Source organism: Arachis stenosperma, chromosome 6 (assembly GCF_014773155.1).
Source record: "Arachis stenosperma cultivar V10309 chromosome 6, arast.V10309.gnm1.PFL2, whole genome shotgun sequence".
NCBI classification, from domain to species: Eukaryota; Viridiplantae; Streptophyta; class Magnoliopsida; order Fabales; family Fabaceae; genus Arachis; species Arachis stenosperma.
The window spans coordinates 131220191-131242103 of record NC_080382.1 but is presented as its reverse complement, the minus strand read 5'-3'; the positions used below and the strand labels follow the sequence as shown (position 1 = coordinate 131242103).

The 21913-nt window shown below is 35.5% G+C and overlaps 4 protein-coding genes across 4 annotated transcripts; 3 read left to right on the top strand and 1 right to left on the bottom strand.

Moving 5' to 3' along the window:
• The first annotated feature begins 1312 nt into the window (after positions 1 to 1312).
• LOC130934636 (uncharacterized) lies at positions 1313 to 4150 on the top strand. The gene is made up of 2 exons (XM_057864186.1): positions 1313 to 1510; positions 3713 to 4150. The coding sequence occupies exons 1-2, from the start codon at positions 1313 to 1315 to the stop codon at positions 4148 to 4150; spliced, it is 636 nt and encodes a 211-aa protein (XP_057720169.1).
• A 6076-nt stretch (positions 4151 to 10226) lies between these two features.
• Positions 10227 to 11290, bottom strand: LOC130934635 (serine/threonine-protein phosphatase 7 long form homolog). Its single transcript, XM_057864185.1, has 3 exons — positions 10584 to 11290; positions 10419 to 10509; positions 10227 to 10313 (listed from the first exon to the last, which is right to left on the bottom strand). Exons 1-3 carry the CDS (start codon positions 11288 to 11290, stop codon positions 10227 to 10229), a joined length of 885 nt encoding a protein of 294 aa, XP_057720168.1.
• Positions 11291 to 13668: 2378 nt separating this feature from the next.
• On the top strand, positions 13669 to 16433 carry LOC130936590 (succinate dehydrogenase [ubiquinone] iron-sulfur subunit 2, mitochondrial-like). The gene is made up of 2 exons (XM_057866681.1): positions 13669 to 14480; positions 15923 to 16433. The coding sequence occupies exons 1-2, from the start codon at positions 13819 to 13821 to the stop codon at positions 16092 to 16094; spliced, it is 834 nt and encodes a 277-aa protein (XP_057722664.1). The 5' UTR covers positions 13669 to 13818; the 3' UTR covers positions 16095 to 16433.
• A 1186-nt stretch (positions 16434 to 17619) lies between these two features.
• On the top strand, positions 17620 to 21699 carry LOC130932736 (cystinosin homolog). Its single transcript, XM_057862144.1, has 8 exons — positions 17620 to 17842; positions 17923 to 18055; positions 18525 to 18614; positions 18728 to 18852; positions 19857 to 19899; positions 20162 to 20279; positions 20365 to 20414; positions 21299 to 21699. Exons 1-8 carry the CDS (start codon positions 17724 to 17726, stop codon positions 21452 to 21454), a joined length of 834 nt encoding a protein of 277 aa, XP_057718127.1. The 5' UTR covers positions 17620 to 17723; the 3' UTR covers positions 21455 to 21699.
• Positions 21700 to 21913: the final 214 nt, after the last annotated feature.

Sequence of the window (21913 nt, the reverse complement as noted above, 5' to 3'; positions counted from 1 at the left end):
GTGGAAAAGGACTAATTTTAAGAATCAGTTTGCATAGTCCATGGAAAAAAATTGATCTATATAAAATTTGATAAATTTGAACTATTATATCAAATGTTTAGTATGTTATTATAATATATATCAAATGTTTAGTTTGTTAGTATGATAAATTTGATAAATTGATCGATTGATGAAGGTGAGAGTGAACATGACGTGACAAAACAGCTGAAGCAAACAATCAAAATAGCATGCCCAGGTGAAAGTGTTGCGGAGGTGCTTTTGAAGTAGGGGTAAGTACGATTTTGGTCCCTTAAGTTTAGTGCCAGAATCGAATTCGTCCCTCTTGTTATTTTGCCATTAAAGTCGTCCTTAATGTTTTTTTTCGTATTAAAATCGTCCTTTTCAATAAAATTTTTTGTTTTATTCCTAAACTACCCCTATTCTATTTTAATAATAAAAATTATAAAATTAAAAAAAAAAGAAAACACGTAAAAACGCGTTGGGGGAAAGGGAAAGGGAAGGGGAAGGGGGGGGAGGGGGAGGGGGGGAGGGGGACGGCGCCAGGGAGCCTCCGTCGTCGCCGCCGCCGTGACCTCATCGTCGCCGCCGCCTCTTCCAGAACTCTGATGATGATGACGATGAAGGGAGAAGAGAAGCCGCCGCCGCAGTCTCGCCGTTCCGCCGTTGCAGCCGCTGCCTTTCTTCGAACCAGATCTCTTCTTTGTGCTTTGAATTTCTGTTTCTCTGTGTTTGTTTGTTTCTGTTTCTCTGTTTCTATGTTTCTCTGGCTTTGTGTTTCTCTGTTTCTGTTTGGGGGTAGGGGAAGGGGAGGCGGGGAGGGGAGGGGGAGGGGGAGGGGGTGGGGGTGGGGGGAAGGGAAGACGCGCGGGGTGGGGGTGGGGGGAAGGGGAGGCGGGACTGGCGATGGGGGTGGCGGTGAGGGTGGGGTGGGGAGTGGGATGGGTTGTGGTGGTGCCGTGGGTTGTAGGGGTGGCGTTGAGGGTGAGGGTGCGGGATGGGGGTGGTGGTGGTGGTGGTAAGGGTGCACGGTAGGGGCGGGGGTGGGAGGGTGGAGATGGGAGTGAAGGCGGAGATGTTGGGATTGTGTGGGGTGGCGGTGAAGGTGCGGTGTCGGGGAGGGCGTGGAGGTGGGAGTGGTGGGTGTGGCGGTGCAGTGAGTTGTGGGGGGTGGCGGTGAGGGTGCAGGGTGGGGGTGGTGGTGAAGGGGAGGTCGGGAGGGGGAGGGGACGCGGGGTGGGGGGAAGGGAAGACGCGCGGGGTGGGGGTGGGGGGAAGGGGAGGCGAGGAGGGGGAAGGGGAAAGGGGGGAGGGGATGGCGGCGGCGTTGGTGGTGGTGTTGGGGAGGGGGAGGGGACGTCGGGGTGGGGGGAAGGGGAAGGGGAGGCGGGGGCGGGGAGGGGGAGGTTGTGGTGGTGCTGTTGGTGGTGGTCATGGTGCTGGTGGTGGTGTTGGTGGAGGTTGTGGCGGTGGTGTTAGTGTTGGTGGTGGTGGTGGTGGAGGAGGTAATTGTGTTGGTAGTGGTGAGGGTATTTTTGTCCAAAAAAAATAAAAAGGACGATTTTAATACGAAAAAAAACATTAAGGACGACTTTAATAGCAAAATAACAAAAGGGACGAATTCGATTCTGGCACTAAACTTAAAGGACCAAAATCGTACTTACCCCTTTTGAAGTATGAACGTTTAGGATTATATTGCTGTTTTTGTGGATTCATAGATCATGATTCCAAAAACTGCAGCATAATCATGGATGATGAGTTTGGAAAACTCCAAATTAATTTTTGTGATGAACAAACATTGTTAAAATATCTAATTACAAAATTATTAATACAATGTTATTTGATTATATGCTAATTAATAATTTTGTAATGCAGGAATTGAATTGGGCCGAAAATAAAATAAAATGCTGCAGCCCAAGTGTGAATTTGCTTTCCAATTCAGCATTGACTCAAAAATATTCAATGATATATGGCTGAATTGATGTAATGATTTATTGGGCTAGATTAACATTGTTACAAGCCCAAAAATAAGCTTCTCATGCTTGATCCGAATCCAATATGCATCAGGAAAGCAAATGCTTTTATTTGGGCCAAGAATAAATATTATTGCAACCTAGCCCAACATTAATGAAAGTTTCCATGCTTTATTCAAATCCATGAAGCAAAGCATCAAGCTTCCTACGGATTCCATTTCATTCTTTGGAAGGATTTGAAATTTAATTAACTAGCATGGGGAACATGAGAGAGAACTTGACTTTGATTTGATGGGAATCATTATGATTAGTGTTGCACGACACCCAGGGAAGTAAAAGCAAGCTATCTTCATTTAATTTGTTTTGAATTGCTTTTCTTCACTTTCTCTGTTCTCTCTCATCTCTTTCTTCTTCTCTCTTCGGTTATTACACAGAAAATATTGGTAGCCATGGAAGCAAATGTAAGCTACCGAAAGGAAGGGAGAACAAGCTACAAGTCCATCACAATGATGGCAAGAAAACATAAAGTATGTAGTGGCTGAGATAATCACAAAATATGGTTAGATTTGGTGAGTTAATCTCGGATCCTCCATACCCAAAAAGAATGAAGAAGATTCGGCCAGCAGAAAGATCTTGGAGGCGTGACTTGTCTTCGTTTCTGATCAACCACCACAGGGAGTAGCTAGAGTGGCGAAGTGATGGTTGAAGGCAGAGATTGAAGCAGATGAAGTCATCATCATCATGAAGCATCAAGGGCCAGAAATCCATCTTGGAGAGGAAGCCAAGGATGGAGCGCTCGGATTGATGAAGAGTGATGACCAAGGAAGGACTAGAGGTATTTGCATGTTGGTTTTTGCATGAGTTACCTTTTCTCTCTGTATGGCCGAACCGGTTTTGTTGAAGGAAAAGAAGCTGAGCTCAGGTTTGTGGTTCAACCGTGAAGGCTTCACTTCTCTATAAAAGAGGTGAACAGTCATGGTTTGAAGCAAGGAGTAAGATTTGAGAGTGCAAGGCACAGAGTTCTCAGAGCTTCCTAAGCTAGTAGTTCTCTTCTCCTTCAATGTTTTCTGTTTAGTATTTTTCTGTTTAATTTTGTCATGTCTTGAGTCTCATGGAAAAAGGCAAACAGTGAGGTTTGTAAGAAAAAGCCATAGAGCGAAAAAAGGCAGAGAGTGCAAAATTAAAAGAAAAAGCTATAGATGTCTTAGAGTTCCTTTGTACATCTGTGTTGTGTTTCATGATTCTGTGGGAATCCCCTTGTAAGTTGGGTTAGCACTTTACAAGTTGTAATCTGGATGATTATAGTGAAATTCCATCATTGTTGTGATGGAGACTGGATGTAGGCTGCACTGCACTTAGCAGTTGAACTACGATATATCTGGGTGTTATCTTCTCTCTCTCTCTCCTACTTCAATTCTGTTTTTATTGTTCAAGATGCAACATCAAAAATGTCTCATGCCAAGTGACGAGACAAAATGAAAATGTCTCGTGACTAGGGACGAGATAAAACAGAAAAGTCTCATCTAAAGTCCAGCAAGTGTCAGCAAGCAAAAAAGGGGCTAAGATTCAACCCCCCCTTCTCTTAGCCACTGAAACCATCAATGGAAGGCACACATGAAGATTAAAACTTGGAGGCAAGATGGAGGGCAAATCTAAATGCGAGCTTTGTAGGGTGGAAAATAGAAGAGATGAAGGAGAATCAGCACCCAAATAAAAGAAGATAGGAATATGGTTTGGCACAGGTAGCAAGACGACCAACACCAGTTAGTCTCATTAAAAGTTTTGAGAAAAACTGTGTTTCAAATAGAAACAGCAACGAAGATAATGGGGATTCGGATGAAAATAGAAGTCCAGGGATACAGCAAATCTCTCAATTCAATACAACAGTGGCGAGGCAAAGTGAAGATATCGAAGATATCAGAATGATGAAAGAGAACTCAGCTCAGGGAATTGAGAGAGAACTTGAGAATTCGGGTTCATTCCAAGTTGGGACAAACTCAAAAATTCTGATGAGTAGAAATAAGAAGCTGAAACTGAAGCACTTAGCTCGAAAAGCATCGTTCGGAGAGCTTAATCCAATTATTGGGTTGAAGAGGGGAGCAGTGGATAGGGGAACAGGACGGGTAGGGGTGGGTTTTTGCTCTACCCGATCCTACTACGCCGTACATCAATCCGCATAGAATTCGCTCCATTTCTACCCACGGGTAGTAAATATATTGAACCCTAACCCGTCCCGTTCCTATCCGTCCCTACCCGCCCCTATAATTTTTAAAATCCAATAAATAAAATTAAATTTCAAAATTTATATAACCATCATCACATACATAACATAAATTAAAGTAAAAATTTAAATATGATACAATATTATTAATTATTTACTAATTATTTTATATATATTATACATATTATATATTAAAATTATATATATTATATATAGAGCGGAGTGGGTAGGAGTGGGTATTACCAAAACCCAACCCTGTCCCGCCCTCCCGAAAATCCGCCCGCTAAAAATCCGCCCTAGTGCGGGGCGGGTAATTTACCCGCCCCGAGCAGGTAGGAGCGGGATGGGTACCCGCAGGTTCGGGTGATATTGCCATCCCTAGCAGTGGAGGTTAGGGATGGCAAAACTCCCCGAGACACAGGGATTCCTGCGGGGACTGCCCCGAATGGGGATCCGACTATGGAAAATTTTTTCCGTAGGGATGAGAACGGGGGACAAAATTTTCTCAAGGCAAGCGCGGGGACCCGAGCGGGGATCCCCGCCCCATCCCCGCTAATCCCTGAAGTTCATAAATTTACTGAATTGTCCTTAATAGTTTATTTCTCATGGATTTGGATCCTTTAAAATTTGAATTTTACTTTAAAGAGTAAAGTGTGATCTCTCACCATTGATTTTATAGGTGGGACCAAGAATAAATATGAAAGAGAAACTATTTAAGAGTAGAAGATCACACTTTACTCTCTAAAGTGAAATTCAAACTTTAGAGGATCCAAATCCATTTCTCATATATGTTTTTTAGTCACACACACACACAAAGAAACTCAAAAACTCCTAATCCTCATTTGCATAACTCTTCTTCAATTCAGAAATTCCTAATGTTGTCCATACTCCATCCAACCGCTCTGCAGCCACCCTTTCGCCGCTCTCCCTTCTCACCGCATCGTCACACCTCACCATGCCATGATCCTCACTGCGTCGTGCTCTCTATTTGCGGCGTTCCTTTCTGTAACTTTGTCGTCGTGTCCATTATTCTCCTCTCTGTTGCCGCGTCTCCCACTTTGTCCACTTCTCTATCCTCTGGTTCACCGCTGCGTTCTCCCACTACGTCTTTTCGAAAGAAGTCACCATCTTGTCGTTTAGATTTTTGTATAAAATCTTGTTATTTTTATATAGAATAGATACTTACATCTCTATTCATATGAAAATTAATAATTAGTTAGAATTATCAGATAAATGGGGAATGGGGTCCCCGTGAAGAATGGAGCTTGTGAGAAATGGGAATAGGAGCAATATTTCCCCACGGCAGAAAACGGGAACGGGAACGAGGAGTAAATCTGGAGGTGGAGATGGGGAGCAGGGAGGCATCCCCGCCCCCGCCCTGCCCCATTGACATCCCTAATGGAGGTAGAGGAAAATGCTAAGATGGTGAGTCATAGAATGGAGGAGAGAAGGAATTCTGAAGGGGAGGAGGGTGCCTACCAAAAAATATTTAAACAATTCACGAAGATGAAGAAAATATTAGAAAAAGGAATGAACCAATTGAGACTAACACAAAGCATATAGGAATATTAGCTAATAAATTATCACTATTTAACATAGGGTTAGATGATGTACTGAACTGACATAAAAAGGTGAGAGTGAAAATAAAACAAATAAATTTGTAACAGTGAAACTTTTCAATTGCAGAAATTTACACAAAATAGTTTGACTTTTTATCTGGAATGTTTTCAAAAGTGAAAATAAAACAAATAAATAAGAAAAAAAGAGAGAACACAATCTAAAAACAAATCTAAATCAAGCATTGGCCAAAGATCAACAATAGAGAAGAATCACAATATCATACTCATCATGATCTCAACACAAATCTCACAAAAATCCATTTACATCAAGATGTAGCAGTTTGCAACAAAGACAACGATAAAAATATTTTAACTTTATGGTAAAAAAGGTTAGAAAAAAAAAGAAAAAGCAATAAGAAATTGGTCTTACAAACAACTATAGATTAAATATTTGTTCATGATAAAAATGACAGACAAAAATATTTCAATTTTAAACTTTGATATATCTTTAAATCTAAGTGTATCCTTAACCTTTGATTCAAGGATTATTGGCAATTGAACATGAAATTCATGTCTCAATCCTAATCTATTTTTATTTCCTTTTTCCAATTCCATCACTATTTACTTCAAATCTTATATCTTTTCAAACAACAAATACAACTAATGTTAAAAAGACATATACAAATGTTTTTTTAATGCCACATAAGTGTTTTAAATTGAATTTGAGCACTTATACTGTAAATATTACTATTTCAACATATATTTTAAGCATTGATAACAGTTAAAAAGACAAATATCAACAATAAATAAAATCTTTTAAGTCCTTGACCTTTGCTGCGGCTACAGTCAATCTGACATGAATTTGCCACCACAGGCCGTTCTTTCTGTCAACTCTCCAAATCATCACCTACAGTAAACAAAAAAACATATTTCTCGGTCTTTGAAAAATATTGCAGTTCCAAAAAAAACCATAATTCATTAATTTACTCATAATTTATTGTCAAACAAACAACACAATGCAACAACATTTTCATCCACCTAAAAATGAAAATTAATACAACTGTTCTCAGTTTCAACAAAAATCAAATTTACAAAAGCCAGTATGACAAATAAAAAAAAAATAGTAAAAGAAAAAAAATAATTAACATAATTATTCCTCAATAAACTCAGTGAGATGGATTAAGTCGGTATTTTTACTATTTTACGTCTTCTGTCAAGAATAGGATTCAGATGCCGAAACTCCATGTTTCCATATAAGAGCCTAATGGGAACTATGTCAGCATAATAATCCAAATTTTAATTGGCAGTTTTCTTCTATATTTTAGCATCAATAAATTTTGTAATATCCATTTCATTGTATTTCAGTGGTTGCATTGTCAATAATAAGAACTTCAGTTTATAATGAAGGTGGGCCGTTTCATTGTACAATTTATTTATTCATTTAATTTTATTGGATAAAAATTCAGCTTAACGTTTATGTTATATCCATTTCATTGTTAGTGAAGGTGTGTGAACAAAACTGTTTCTTGCTTTCTGCAACTATTATTATTAATATAAATAGAGACTTTAATTTAGAACACTTAATTCCTGTCAATTGTTTTTTCTGAAATTAATGATTATGAAGGTTGGAATTACTAAATTTGATTATTTTGTGTAGGCTTTTGATTATGTTATGTCATTTATTTATGGTTTCTATTCCTGTCTTATCTCTATTTTTTCTTCCGTCTTTTTGGCTAAGAATATTTTTTTTTGTTTTTAATGTGTAATTATGATTTGAAAGTAATTTTAAAAATTTGGTAATTTAAATACTATACATACTCTACTAAGTATGTATGATTTTGAATGATGATGATATTATTAATCATTAAGTGAAAGTGTATAGTATTGGACAATAGTCTCTGTGTATTTGTGTGTCATAGAAGATACAAGATATGGCTCAATTTTTTTGATATGGAGGCTTTTGTGTGTGTGTTATCTGAATATAGAGTTATGGGGTGCAATACAAAGATGTGGGGCAGCTTTTTTATTACTGTGAGGCCCAACAACTCAGACCGTGCGAGTTGTTTGAGTTTCATTTTTTGCAAAGCAAATTGGTAGGTCCGAGTTATGAGTGAAGAGATGTTGTAAATCCAGATGATGTAAATCATACCGTCCGATTTGATAGAGGTGAATATTCTTTTTTTGTGTTGGCTTATAAAATCGGAGGGTCCGATATGATTTTTTTATTAATTTTTTGAATTCACTAAACGTAATCGCATGGTCCGATTTGGTTCGGACTTTAAATAAAAGTTGGTGAAACTGGATCTGAGCCTAACAACAACTCGCATCCTCTTCTTCTCCTTCTTCAACGGCTCTTTACTCTGGTTTTTAGTTCCTGTCTTCTTTACTAATTTCGCATGATACAAAACCAAAGTTTATGAGTTTGTTAATGTGATTGAGAGAAATGAGTGACAGAGTATTATTGAAGGTGTATTATTTTGGTCAGATTTTGTTACAAACATCTGAAGGAGTCAGATTTGTTTGTAAAAATCCGTTAGATGTTGTGATTCCTTTCACAATATCATTTGAAGAGCTCAAAGGTGTGATCTGTGAACAGATTAATTCTCAGAGGGCAAGAAGAACATCTTGTATTCTGTATAGATATCCTATACAAGTGTTTGGTAGATTCGTCCAGTTTCAAACGAAATATGTAACGGACGAAGCGAGCATGCAAGATATGTTTTCCATGTATATTGAAAATCGGAGTCAACTCTTGTTCATCGAGTTGTATGTTAAATTTGAGCAATCTGAGGCCGACCAGAATAATTTACAGAAAGATTACAATAGTGATAGAGAAGAAGAGTTCGAAAGCAACTACGAATTTGTTGGTCCAGATGGAGATGGGGTTGCAGGTGAGGGAGCTATAGCTCCGGATGTGTCTGACGTGGCAACTGCACTGGCAAACAATGTGCCGTTTGAGGAGCCATCATTCATGCGAGTTTTGGATTTGGAAGCCATGCATGTTCTAGAGTTTCCGAATTATATCAGTGCAGGTACGTAATTCTCCGAACTCATAAGAAGGATTGAAATTATTTATTAATATATCTTGATAGTTGGACCAAGTAGCGTAGTAAGGTGTGTGAAAATATACTCGATAAGTATTTATTTTTGTTTACCTGTTTGTGTATTTAACTTTAAGATAGGAAATTTATTTGGGAGCTATTGTATTAGTTGAGTATAAATTAAAATTTATTCGTTATGAAGTTAATTAATTAAATATCCGTTAGTACTTATGAGATAATTTTGTAAATTAAGTAAATATAAATTGGTATTTACTAATATTTATTAGTAAATTTGTAAATTATATTAATATAAATTAGTATTTATTAGTATAGAATGGTAAACTAGCAAATTAGTTAAATTAAATTTAGTATGTGTTAGCCGGTTAGTTGAATATAAATTAGTATTTATTTACTAAATTAGTTAAATATAATTATTTTGGAGGTTTTTATAATAATTGATGCAGTAAAGAATGTTTTACCTTAATTTTCGAATGTTTAAATATTTGTGTTTTTTAAAATTGGTTGTATGGTTGTCCTGGTGGTAGAAATTCCTTTTGTCGCAGATGGTAAATTTGCCGTTGGGATGAAATTCAGTTTCAGGGAAGCTGTTATTAAAGCGATAAAAGAGTATACTATTCGAAGAAGTGTAGACTACTGAGTGTATGAATCTGAGCCGTTGACATTTTATGCGAAGTGTACATAGTATGGGTCAGGGTGTGATTGGCTTATCCGGGTTAGCATGATCAGCCGGAAGTACTGTTGGGTTATAAGGAGGTATAATGGCAGTCACACATGTACCAGAGCAACAATTTCTCAGGATCATTCGAAGCTGGATTCGACCACAATTGCAGAAGCAATTAAGCCGTTGGTTGAGGCTGACCCCGCCTTAAAGGTAAAATCGGTTATAGCAGAGGTGCAATCGAAGTTCAACTACATTGTTAGTTATCGGAAAGCATGGTTGGCTAAGCAAAAGGCAGTGGAAAAAATATTTGGAGGTTGGGAAGCATCGTACGAAGCGTTGCCTATTTGGTTTGAGGCCATGTGTCACAAGGAGCCGTCAGCTGTTGTTCATTTTGAGACTATGCCTGCATATCAAGGCGATGACTTGGTGACTGATATTCGAGTGTTGCATCGTGTCTTTTGGAGTTATTACCCCTGCATTAGAGCATTCAGACATTGTAAGCTAGTTGTCCAGGTGGATGAGACTCACTTGTACGGAAAGTACAAGGGTTGTCTACTAGTGGCAGTGTCACAAGATGGCAACAACAATATCGTCCCAATTGCGTTTGCGATTGTGGAGGGAGAGACTTCAGATGCGTGACACTTTTTTCTAAGTAACCATCGTCAGCATGTTGTCACTCGGGTTGGTGTGGAACTGATATCCGACCGTCACGAATCCATAAATGCAGCTGTGGAAAAGAGTAACGGGGCTTGGTCATCTCCTAGAGCTTTTCATATGTTTTGCATCAGGCATATAGAGTCGAACTTTCTGAGAAAATTCAAGGCGCCGTACTTGCAGAAACTGGTCATCAACATAGGTACCACTCACTATAGCTAATTAATTTTGTAACAGAGTTCCTTTCAATAAGTGTGTTCCGAAACTAAGAATTCTTTAATTAAAACACACCTTGCCTTCCTGGAGGTCATCAAAGGCCTTCCTAAAGTGAGCTAGATTAAGATATCTATATCGTCTGTCACCACGCTCCCAATTACGCCACCTAATATCATATATTCAATTAGCTAAACTGGATTTTAAATATAAAGTTACAGGTAGATTGTAACGTAATATTACCTGTTGGCTAGTGAAAAACTGTGGGGTTCCCTAGGAAGCGGCGATAGGTATGGCATTCGGATCCAAGCCCAACCGAACAGAAGTGTTATTGGACCATCCATTTCCTTACAGTTATAACGAGATGCCCTGCATAATGCCCTGTAGAGGTGTGCTAGGCATGCTGATCCCCAACTATACTGTCCAATACTGGCAAAATTATGAAGCAATGGTAGATACTTCCAGTGCACACCTGCCCCAGATTTATCCCCAAACAAGATCGTCCTGATCAGCAACATAATGTGACACTTCACATACCTTTGTATACTTATTTCATCAGTCAACTGAATGTTTTCTTTTAGATCCCGCAGCCAAGTTAGTTTTATGCAGCATCCTCTACAGTCCGACTTACGCGGTGCAACTCCAAACTGATGCAAACACTTCACCTCCAACGCTGGGAAACTACTCATTGTCATCCCAGTAACTGGAAGACCATCCGTCGGAAGACCAAGAATTAGAGCAACATCTTCAAGACTTACGACACATTCACCAATTGGAAGGTGAAACGTATGTGTATCAGAGTGCCAGCGTTCGATTAGAGCATTCACGAGTGCTTTCTGATTTTGTACGACACCAATTTGAGATGCATGATAAAATCCAGTAACTCGTAAATGCTCCTCCACTCGATCGTTGTACCGATCCGGCAGAATTGGATGATCACAGGTCAACATTCTTAATTTCTGCAAGAAACATAATAAATTATTAATCAACTCATTAACTACTATTATTATATTACTTACTACTAGAGGACAAGATTTTTTAAGCTACAACCACTCATTAACAAAATCTGCACAACTAACTCAATAACAAATATTACTTGAAACCTGTGTCATAAATTTTTTAACTTAATTCGACTAAAACAAATAATTAGTGCTTCAGTCAACTTATTATTAATAACATTAACTAAAGAGTAGATATAAATAGATTCATAATACATACATATATATACATTCCTAATCAAATCTTAAGAAAATTAGTAAACTTGAGATGTTGTTTGTTTATTTATTTGTGATATGGAAAAGAATTTCCTAATCAAATCTTAATATTACTATTATTTGTAATATCAATTATTTATTAACTATAACGATAAGTTAGGTAAAATTATACACATAATTTCTAAATTTCAAAAAATATTAATAATTTTTGTCATTTTTTTCTTAAATTTATTTTCTAATAACAATAATAATTAACTTTCTAAAAATCATAATTACAATTAACTACGAATAAAGTAACACACTTTTAAAAATTAATAATAACTATTCAGTTTTTATTTATTTATTTCTATGTGCAAGGCCACAATAATATTTAATGTTCTAATAATTATAAATAATTAAATATTTATAAATTTTTTCAAAAAAAAAAAACTTTCTATCCAAAAATTAATAACAATTCGGTTAACATTTTGTAATTTATTTTCTACATATTTTCATATTTTCCCTTCTTCCAACATTATAATAATTATAATAAAAAATATTAAAAAAATTAAAAAAACTATTGCGTTTTTCTTTTAAACTGCAACATAGTCCAACAATGTTTATACCATTAACACACTAACAATAATTATTTTTATCCAGAAATCGTGAAAAAATTAATGAAAAATATTAAAAATAGTCCTAACCATTCTATGCCTAATTCTAAGTTTAGATATTAACAATAATAATAACAACAACTAACTTTCAACAATAATAATTATAATAATAAAAATTAAAAAAAATTTAAAATAAACTTACATAATCAGAATGACTAAGATAGTGCATTATATGAAGTTCAGAGCGATCAACATTTTTAGATTTATTTTTTTTTGGCATTTTGTTATCTTTTTCACCATGCAAACCCACCGGCAGCAGAGAAAGGAAGCACAACTATGGAATTTTGAGGTTGAAAATGAAGGCTGAATGAAATAACTCAGATGGTGGGTGAAACTCCTTAATGCATCCATCATTTTGGTCTGTGGGACACCGTTTGGGAAAATACAATTGCTCGACGTGTGGCCACTATGCAACAAAACGGACTATCCGTTTTCGTTGCACCAAATTGGACCTTCGGTTTTGCAGAACTTTTGTCGTACGGTCCGATTTCTTCAACGCCTGACACTACATCCTTGTTCACCCCCTGGTTCCCATAACCCGGTAAAACATACCCCTTTGATCCATATAAAAATTAAAAAGTGTACAAGACATATGTGAAATCTGGAAAGCTAAAATGGTTTTGGAGGAAAATTGTTAATTGTCATTTTTTTTTGCTGAGAATTTTTTTTAATTTTGTCATATTTTAAAGGAAAATTAGAATAAATATAATGTTATATGTTGCTTTTGTTATGCTTCTTTTGTACGATCTGTTGATAATAGAATAAGAGAATTTTTTTTTTGTGACTGAATAAGAGAATTTAGAACAAATATATTTCATGTTCTGCTTTTTTATTTTTTGTTCGGAGTGGGGTTAATAAAAGAAAGATATGATGAAGTTAATTGTGATGACAGTATGTTTAGTTTATTATTTTTATTTTTTAACTGATAATCAAATGTTTTAATATAAACTATTTTAATATTATAATTAAAATTTTTACAACAATATCATTAATTAAAAAAAAAATCAAACACGTATTATCAAATTATACCTATTTTTTTATGTTCATATAGAATGGTTGAAAAAATTTAGTCGATTACAATTTTAAAACAACTTAAAATTTCATAAAATTTTCTAAAATTTGTATAATAAAAAAAAATATGAGGCAATAATTTGATAATTAAAATATTTTAAAGATTAAAGTATAGGCTTAAAATATGAAAATTTTTTATTTGATAATTTGTTAATTCTTTTTTTCTTTTTTGAAAAAGAAAAAGCGGTGCATATGGTGACCACGCGACACAGCTATTCACGACCAGAAAATACACAAGGAGTGCAGCTTTCACCAGTCACCACGTCGCAACACCCTCTACAAACGCTCAACGTTAAGCCACGTCATCACCAAAATCCTTTTCGCCGCCCTTGCTCCCAAACATCATTCTCCACGGCACGAAAAATAATACCCGATTATCAAGCAATATAAATACACAAGAACCCAGACTATCAAAATCTGAGGCTCCTCTCACAAATATCCATTTTCATCTAAGGGAAAAAGAAGTCCTACGTGGCATTTTCATTTCCCATTTCCCTTTCTCCTTGGTCCCTATTGTTCTGTTCTAGTCCTTTCTCAACTATGGCAACCGGGCTGTTGAGGAGGTCTCTGTCTAGGGTTCCATCGTCCCCGGCTTCTAAGCTGGCCCTAATCCGGGCCCACGCGTCGGAGCCTGAATCCCAGCAGGTCGATGCCAAGGCCCGCGGCACCTCCACGATGAAGACGTTCCAAATCTACCGTTGGAACCCGGACAGCCCGTCGAAGCCGGAGCTGAAGAACTACGAGATCAACCTCAAGGAGTGTGGGCCCATGGTCCTAGACGCCCTCATCAAGATCAAGAACGAGATCGACCCGTCGCTCACGTTCCGCAGGTCGTGCCGGGAGGGGATCTGTGGTTCTTGCGCGATGAACATCGACGGTTGCAACGGCCTCGCGTGCCTGACGAAGATCCCTTCGTCTAACGCATCGACGATCACACCGCTGCCGCATATGTTCGTGATAAAGGATTTGGTGGTAGATATGACTAATTTCTATAACCAGTACAAGAGCATCGAACCGTGGCTGAAGAGGAAGAACCCACCGTCGGTGCTGGGGAAGGAGATCCTTCAGAGCAAGAAGGACCGCTCCAAGCTTGATGGGATGTATGAGTGTATCCTGTGTGCCTGCTGTAGCACATCCTGCCCTAGTTACTGGTGGAACCCTGAATCTTATTTGGGCCCTGCCGCCTTGCTCCACGCTAATAGGTAACACCTTTCTTTTTTTTAATTCAAGTATGCTTTCTTGCATGTTATGTGTTAGTTGTTATGTCTGTATGGTGGTGGTTGTTGGTTTTATTTTTATCTGGATTATGGTTTAGAAGTTTGTTCTGAAATATAGGAACTGTTAGTTTCTGTCTCCCATTCTCAGTCTCCCTTTCAAATGCATTAGAAATGTGGTGCTCTTAATTTGTTTATCAGTTTAGAAATTAGAAAGTCTCTACTGTTGATATTAACTGTATTATTTTCTCTTTGGTTATATTATTTGATGATTGGGTAATTAGTATCAAACATCTCTCTATAGTTCCGGCAATATTGGATAACACTTTGAGCTCTTTCTTTGGCTGTTGTATTTCTTTTAAATTACATCTATATATTACACTGCATGGAAATGAAAACCCCTTTTTTTATGGATATTTTCCTGATTTCCTCTATGCTAATAGTGAAAAATTGGATCTTGCTTTCATGTTGCTTCACCTGTTTCCCTTGGCAAGGGATTAATCTTTGGTTATGTGTGCTATTTGCTCTATTTTGTGATCTTGTTTGATTCACCCTTTTTGTCTTCCCTGCATAGTGTGCTTAATTACAATTTTTGTTCGATTAGACAATCTTTTGAGGTATTGTTCTTCTAACATTTATCTAGAACAAGAACATACTTCATAATTGAGAAAGAAATGATGGTTCTGTGGCCTGTAAAATAATCAGTAGTTTCTTATTCAATGGTTGCTTCCCGATATATGGTTCTGTTGTGCATGCTTTAAATTCTGTGGGGTTTTTGTTATTGAGCATGTATATCCAAGAGTTTGTTAGTTCTTGATGAAAATGATTGATGCGAAAGAGTTTGACGTTTTTGTAACTGAATATGATATTGCAGTTGTAGGTAGTTAATACCTACCTTCCCTTTGTTTCCCCTATATTCGTATTGTTTGCTTTCAAATATTTATGTGATCTTAGTTTGGTAGTTTAGCATACTGTTGTTTCTGTTTTAGTCACTCATGTTATGGTTGTGCAGATCACTGAGTGCAGTAGATATTGTCTTTCATTACTTGCTTTTTCTGCTTTATCATGAGTTTTTTATATGATAATTGTGCATAGTGCATGATGTACAAACTTATCGTTGTGCTCTATGAATTATTAGCTCCCTGCTTTTCTTCTTGTTTGTATCAGATGTATGGGTAGGTCTTATGGTAGTTCTAGCTAACAAACAATGTCATAGATGAACAAAGATTTAAAAATAAATCATTCTCTATTAGGAATGGATAAATTTAAATTGCTTTTTTACCTTACTGAATCATAAGTGTTAGAAGGTGTTTATTTTCTTCTTTCCCATTTAATTTTTGTGCTAGATCTTCTGTATTCTGTTAGGTTTTTTTACTAGTCACTTGTTTTGTTGTTTAAACCTAAAACATTGTCTCTGATGAAATTTGCAGGTGGATAAGTGACAGTCGCGACGAGTACACTAAGGAGAGATTGGAGGCCATTAATGATGAATTCAAGCTCTATCGCTGCCACACCATATTGAATTGTGCTCGTGCTTGCCCAAAGGGTTTGAACCCCGGAAAGCAAATCCAACATATCAAGTCACTTCAGCCCAAAGCTTGAAATTCTAATTTTAGAGGCATGATGACGTTTGCATTTCATCATTGATGCTGGGATTTTGTTTTTCCTTCATATGCGGGGGTAAAATAGCCAATAAAAAGCTGATCCCGCTTTTGTAAAACGTTCTTTTATTTAGAGTGGTCAGTGTTCATTGCTTTTGGAATAAATATTAATGGCCAATTGGATACCAAACTGATGGTAGCCTTTTAATTACACATGCTGCAGTGATTTTGTTTTGCCAAGATCATATTTTATTGTAGTAGGCACGGCTTCACCAATTTGTCTAAAGTTGACACACTTTCTTTTGAAGTTTTTTAATGTGAATATCCTCATTTGAAATAATCTGTTTTCTTCTCCATCTCCCCCTCAACTGAATACTCCATTGTGTTGAAGTCTAGCCACTTAGGTCTACAGATCTTGGAAATTGGAATACAAGACTATTTGTTCTAGCATTAAGTTTAGGTCTCTGTTATTTGTGCTACTTATGTTTTAATTTTTATTGTTCATCAATGTGTTATATCATTGATTAAGTGCTCTTTCATGTGGCTGCTATAAGTGAAATTGTGCTATCAACGTTGTTGCTGATTGTTTATCAGTTTGCTTGCTAAATTGTTGATACAATTGCTTATCATATTTTTTTTTACCGGATTCGGTTAGCTTTTTGACTGATTAAATTGAGCTTTGGTTTCCTTGGTGGTTTTTGCTTGTTACGGAAAATGTTGAAGATCATTTCAATTCAAGGCTATTATAAAATTAAAGTATTTTTTAATATTTGTAAACAATTTTTAATTTGAAAAGTATAAATAAAAAGTATGATATTATTCTATTGGCTTTATATACTTTTTCTAATTTTAATAATATTTTCTAAGTGTTGTCAAATTTAGATAACCAGTATAACACTATAACTACTACAATGATAGACAAAATAGACTCTACATATAATCATAAATTCATAATCCTTAGGGACAAGTGAAAGAAAAAAATTATTAAATATTTTTATGTGGAAAAAAAAAACCCCAAATAAGAGTATCCATAGTGGTCTTTTACTTTGCATTAAATGTAAAAAACATTTAAATTATCAATATAAAATTATTTGTATTAATAATTTTATTAAATATTTAATTAAACTAATTCAATCCTGATCTAACTATATTCATTGGTCTATCCATAACTATATTCATTCGTCTATTTGTATTTAATAATTTTATTAATTATTAAGAAACTTTTTCAGCATGAACCTGCCCTCAATAGCGTCTAACTACAACATGAGATTTTGAGTATGGGTATGGTCGAAGCCATCCACCGATGAGACACAGTTACGTGATGAATCATTGCAACGAGAAGAAAGCAATTCAATATCATTGTTGAAATGTGTGCATTTTTTTTTCTGTTTTTATTTATCTGAAAATAAATGCAAAGTTTTAATATTACTGATTTTTCCTAATATCAATTTAATATATATTATTATTTTATTTAAAAATTTTAATTTAACAAAATTAAAAAATTACTAAGTTCTAAGTTTATGAAGGGTCCACGGTCCCTCTTATAAATAGAGTTTGAGAAGAAACTTTTGCATAGGAACTGAGAAACCGAAGGAACAGAAGAGAATCAAGAAGAAGAGAGTGAGAAACTATGGCTTCATGGAATTCATTTCCACTGCAAGTCACCTACGAAGCCCTGGGTTGGTTCGCTTTCTTTTCTTGGTCCATAAGCTTCTACCCTCAAGTCATCTTGAATTTTCGCAGGAAGAGGTTCCTCCTTTGACCTTTCCGCTTTTTTATTTTATTTTTTATTTCTATTTATTCTTAATTCATTTTGTGTTGAATTTCAGTGTTGTGGGGCTGAACTTCGATTTCGTGCTGTTGAATCTGACAAAGCACAGTTCCTATCTCATATACAACGCTTCTCTGTACTTCAGCTCTGCTATTCAGAACCAATACTACAAGAAATACGGTTATGGCGAGGTTCGATTTTCCTCTTTTTTTCACTAATCAAAGTAACCTCAATTTGTTTTCACTTTTCTTTGAAATGCACCAAAACTCGTTTAACTGATGTATATTCTAGTCCCCATGCATATCAAAAATGATATCTGCACACGAAATTATTATTTGTGTATAAATATATATATTGGTTAACTTATTTTGACTGTGTATTTCGGATTTCAATATATAGCTAACAAACACCAATCGGATTATTGCTTTAATGTGGACTCATGTTTGTTATCTATAGGGAGTGTTTTAACTTGTTAAAATTTTCGAAAATAAAATGGCTTAAGCATATAGAATCAAAGTGAGCATTAACCTAAACTCGTTTCTTTTGTGCCATGCCATACTGTTAAGGATCTGGTTCTCATTTTCATGAAATCTTTGATGTTGGGATCTTAAATCAGCTCATATTCTTACGACTTTGATTCTTTTTATTAATCTATTTCAGATGATACCTGTGGCTGCCAATGATGTTGCTTTCTCAATCCATGCTGTTCTACTAACAGCAATCACCCTATTCCAGATTGCAATCTATGATGTAAGATGAACATCTCCTCCATTTGAGATTATTATTTTGATTCTCCATTCTATTGCTTGAATTTTTTATTTTTCTGAACTTGGTACTTTTGTTTTTTTCCCCCCTCATTGTAGCGCGGGGAACAGAAAGTCTCCAAAATTTCTATTGGAATTGTCTCTGTTGCTTGGCTTACTGCTGCAGTCTGTTTCTTTATTGCTTTGCCTACTCATTCCTGGCTCTGGCTTCTCTCCATTTTCAAGTATGATTGTGCTTTTATTTGCATCCCTTTCCTGCTTTCTAACCTTCAATTTAACTCCATAGAATATATGATTTGATGTGATCTTAGCGTTATACTGGATTTAGTGCATTGGGATTTGATATTGTTGAATTTAATTTTGTTTTATTATAAATTTGAGGGATCTGATGTGGTAGGTATTGGTATATATCTCAGTGCATTCTGAGACCATCATACTTCCACCTTTAACTGGAACTTTGGTTGCACATCAGGAGAAAGATTATTTCTCATTTTGAATAATGGTGGCTGCTCACATGAATATGTTTTCATGTGAAGATGATAGTTAAGATATTAACAAGTATTATGATAAGCAATTTAGTCAAACATGTCAAACCATGTAGCCGTTCTTAGTTATCATCTTAACATGAAGACATCCTCATAAGTAGTCACTTTGAATAATTTAGGCAACAATGCAAATAAATTCTATTCATCTATATAGTTAGTCAGCACTAATAAGTAATGAAGAGTGTTAAGAAATCGATGCTTTGAATGGAAGTATTTTGGTTCTAATTCGAGAGTCCTACAAAATTTTTAATCTTACATGATAAGCCTCCCAAAGAATCTTGATTTAATGTTGTGTTAGACAGGTTTATGAATAATTCTTTTGAGATGGTTCATATTTTGGTTATATATAATATATTATAGGCTTATCTACAAAACATTTTCTATGGTAGGGGTCTAGGAGACATGATTTGAAGTACAACTCCTATTGTGTTCCTTTTTGTGTCTCAGTACCCAGTTCCTTCCATTAGACTTGTTGGTTATTTATTGTATTATCTTAGTGCAACAGCTTAGAGTTGTGTTCCTTTTTCCTGCTACTGTGTATGTTGGTATCTTAGTCAGATGATATCAGCTGTCATAAGTCTGTGGAGTTACATTTGTTCTCCTCTTTCAGCTTCACCATGCTTTGACACATAAATATGATTTAATTTCATTCTAAATTTTTTCTTAAATTGATTATATTGCAGTGGAATTCAAGTATCTATGACAGTTATAAAATATATTCCCCAGGTAAGGATTCTTTCAAATTTATTTCTGCTTCGAATTTATATGATTGTCGAAATCCCATTTTCGTCTATTTTCTTTGTTTTTAAACTAAAACCTGTTAGCAGAGACTTTTTTTTATACATAATTTGTTATCAGAAACTAATTTGTTGGTTATGCTCCAAAGGCAGATGAATATTTTCATTATTTATTTATTTTTTGAAATCCCTATAATCATTGTCTCAAGACTAGATTTATTTCGCTTGAATAACTTGTGTTGTGAATTTAGGCAATCTTTAACTTCCTAAGAAAAAGCACTGATGGCTTTAGCATTGGTAACATTCTACTTGATTTTTCGGGAGGGGTCGGAAACTACTTACAAATGGTTGTGCAATCTGTAGATCAAGGTCTGTCATCTCTGCTATTGCTATAACTAGCCATTTGATTCTGTATTTTCACATTTAACAAATTTTAAACATGTCAAATTTCCAGATTCATGGGTTAACTTTTATGGGAACATAGGCAAAGTGCTGCTATCTCTGGTATGGAAAACTCTGTTTGAGGAGCATTTCACTTTCACTCAACTCTTGAGTTTTACTTATTTGTTATGTCTATTTCTTCTCCTTCAATTTTTCATGCAGTGGTGGTTCTAGTTCTCATTCTGATTGTGATATCGAATAATCTTTAGATTCATATTTCATAATTCTATTCTAAGGCGGTTAAGGAAAAAAATTGATGGTATAACAGCAACAGATCTTATCACTCAAACAGAATAGTAGATTATGTGTTTCTATTCCAAACCGTCACAACATGGCTAGAGAGTGATGCAACTAAAACATTGAAAAAAGTATTCAATGTATTGGATACACCACCATTTTTTATTATTAAAAAAAAAATTGGAAAACCTTCTGAAGTTGGGAAGGAGAATTTTTCTTTTTGAAAAGATTAATTTCAAAAGTCTCTTTATGTTAGAGAAGGGTGGACGCTTAATTCTGCTGCAACCCTAAACTATCTATTTTAATTTTTAAAACCATTGCTCTAGGTTCATTATGCAAATTTATTTATAACTTAGAGGATACAATTATAAGAATTTAATTTTGATGCACGGTGTAGTAAAGTAGTTTTATATGTGCATTCAATTATGTAATGCTACATCAACAAAAATACTTATTTTTTAAATTGACCGTGTGAATGGTAATACAAAAAAAATGAATGTCATTAGATGAGTAAATGACTCTATAAAATGTTTTACACCGTTAGTGTATCAAAATTAAATTCAAATTATAATCCAAAAAGATGAAAATAAAAATAAAAAGATAAAAATATCAGTAAACATAAGTCATTCTTACATTGGTCAGTCAATAATTAAAGCTTTTATATTACTGTTTTAAAGTTCTTGTCTTTTTGATGGACTACACCACTGCAGGTATCAGTATTGTTTGATATTCTTTTCATCATACAACATTATGTGTTGTATCCAACTGCTAAAAAAGGCTCCAAGTGGGTAGACTCTTCCGAACAAGATGAACAAGTGAGAGAGCACCTTGTCACTCCTGATCAAACAGCACAAGAGAATGTGTAAGACACATGATCTGTTTCGTAGTGTGTATATTAGTACCTTCCCATTTTCATATCAGTAGCAAAACAACCAAAGGATATGTTTTATAGTGCCATACTCCCGGGGCGCCGTTTAGATTTCTGAAGCACCAATGGTATTATTTGTTGTATAATTTAAGCTTCACATTCTTTATGGTAATTTGTATCCTGAATTCATATCTAATCAAGTGCCTGGCATTTATTTTGTCACAAGAAGCTGATTCCTCTGTAGATATCGCAAGATCAAATTAGAAATTAGAAATGTATCTAATCAAAGCTATAAATAAATCATCATTTGAAAAAAAAAAAGAGCTGTATCCAAATCAGGATTGTAACACACAAGCTATATCTATCGTACAATATGATTAATATGGAAATGGGTTAGTTGAGTTTCGGCTTAAAGGAGCTTAGCCTGAAGTGCAAATTAGCGGCCTGAGTGTAGGTC

Coding starts and splice junctions, on each gene's coding strand:
- LOC130934636 (XM_057864186.1), top strand. CDS start 1,313: ATGGCGGCGGCGTTGGTGGTGGTGTTGGGGAGGGGGAGGGGACGTCGG. Junction 1,511..3,712: donor GTGGTGGAGGAGGTAATTGT/GTTGGTAGTGGT, acceptor GGTTTGGCACAG/GTAGCAAGACGACCAACACC.
- LOC130934635 (XM_057864185.1), bottom strand. CDS start 11,290: ATGTTGACCTGTGATCATCCAATTCTGCCGGATCGGTACAACGATCGA. Junction 10,510..10,583: donor AGTTTTTCACTAGCCAACAG/GTAATATTACGT, acceptor ATATGATATTAG/GTGGCGTAATTGGGAGCGTG. Junction 10,314..10,418: donor ATGACCTCCAGGAAGGCAAG/GTGTGTTTTAAT, acceptor GTTGATGACCAG/TTTCTGCAAGTACGGCGCCT.
- LOC130936590 (XM_057866681.1), top strand. CDS start 13,819: ATGGCAACCGGGCTGTTGAGGAGGTCTCTGTCTAGGGTTCCATCGTCC. Junction 14,481..15,922: donor GCCTTGCTCCACGCTAATAG/GTAACACCTTTC, acceptor TGAAATTTGCAG/GTGGATAAGTGACAGTCGCG.
- LOC130932736 (XM_057862144.1), top strand. CDS start 17,724: ATGGCTTCATGGAATTCATTTCCACTGCAAGTCACCTACGAAGCCCTG. Junction 19,900..20,161: donor TTATAAAATATATTCCCCAG/GTAAGGATTCTT, acceptor TTGTGAATTTAG/GCAATCTTTAACTTCCTAAG. Junction 20,415..21,298: donor GCAAAGTGCTGCTATCTCTG/GTATGGAAAACT, acceptor ACACCACTGCAG/GTATCAGTATTGTTTGATAT.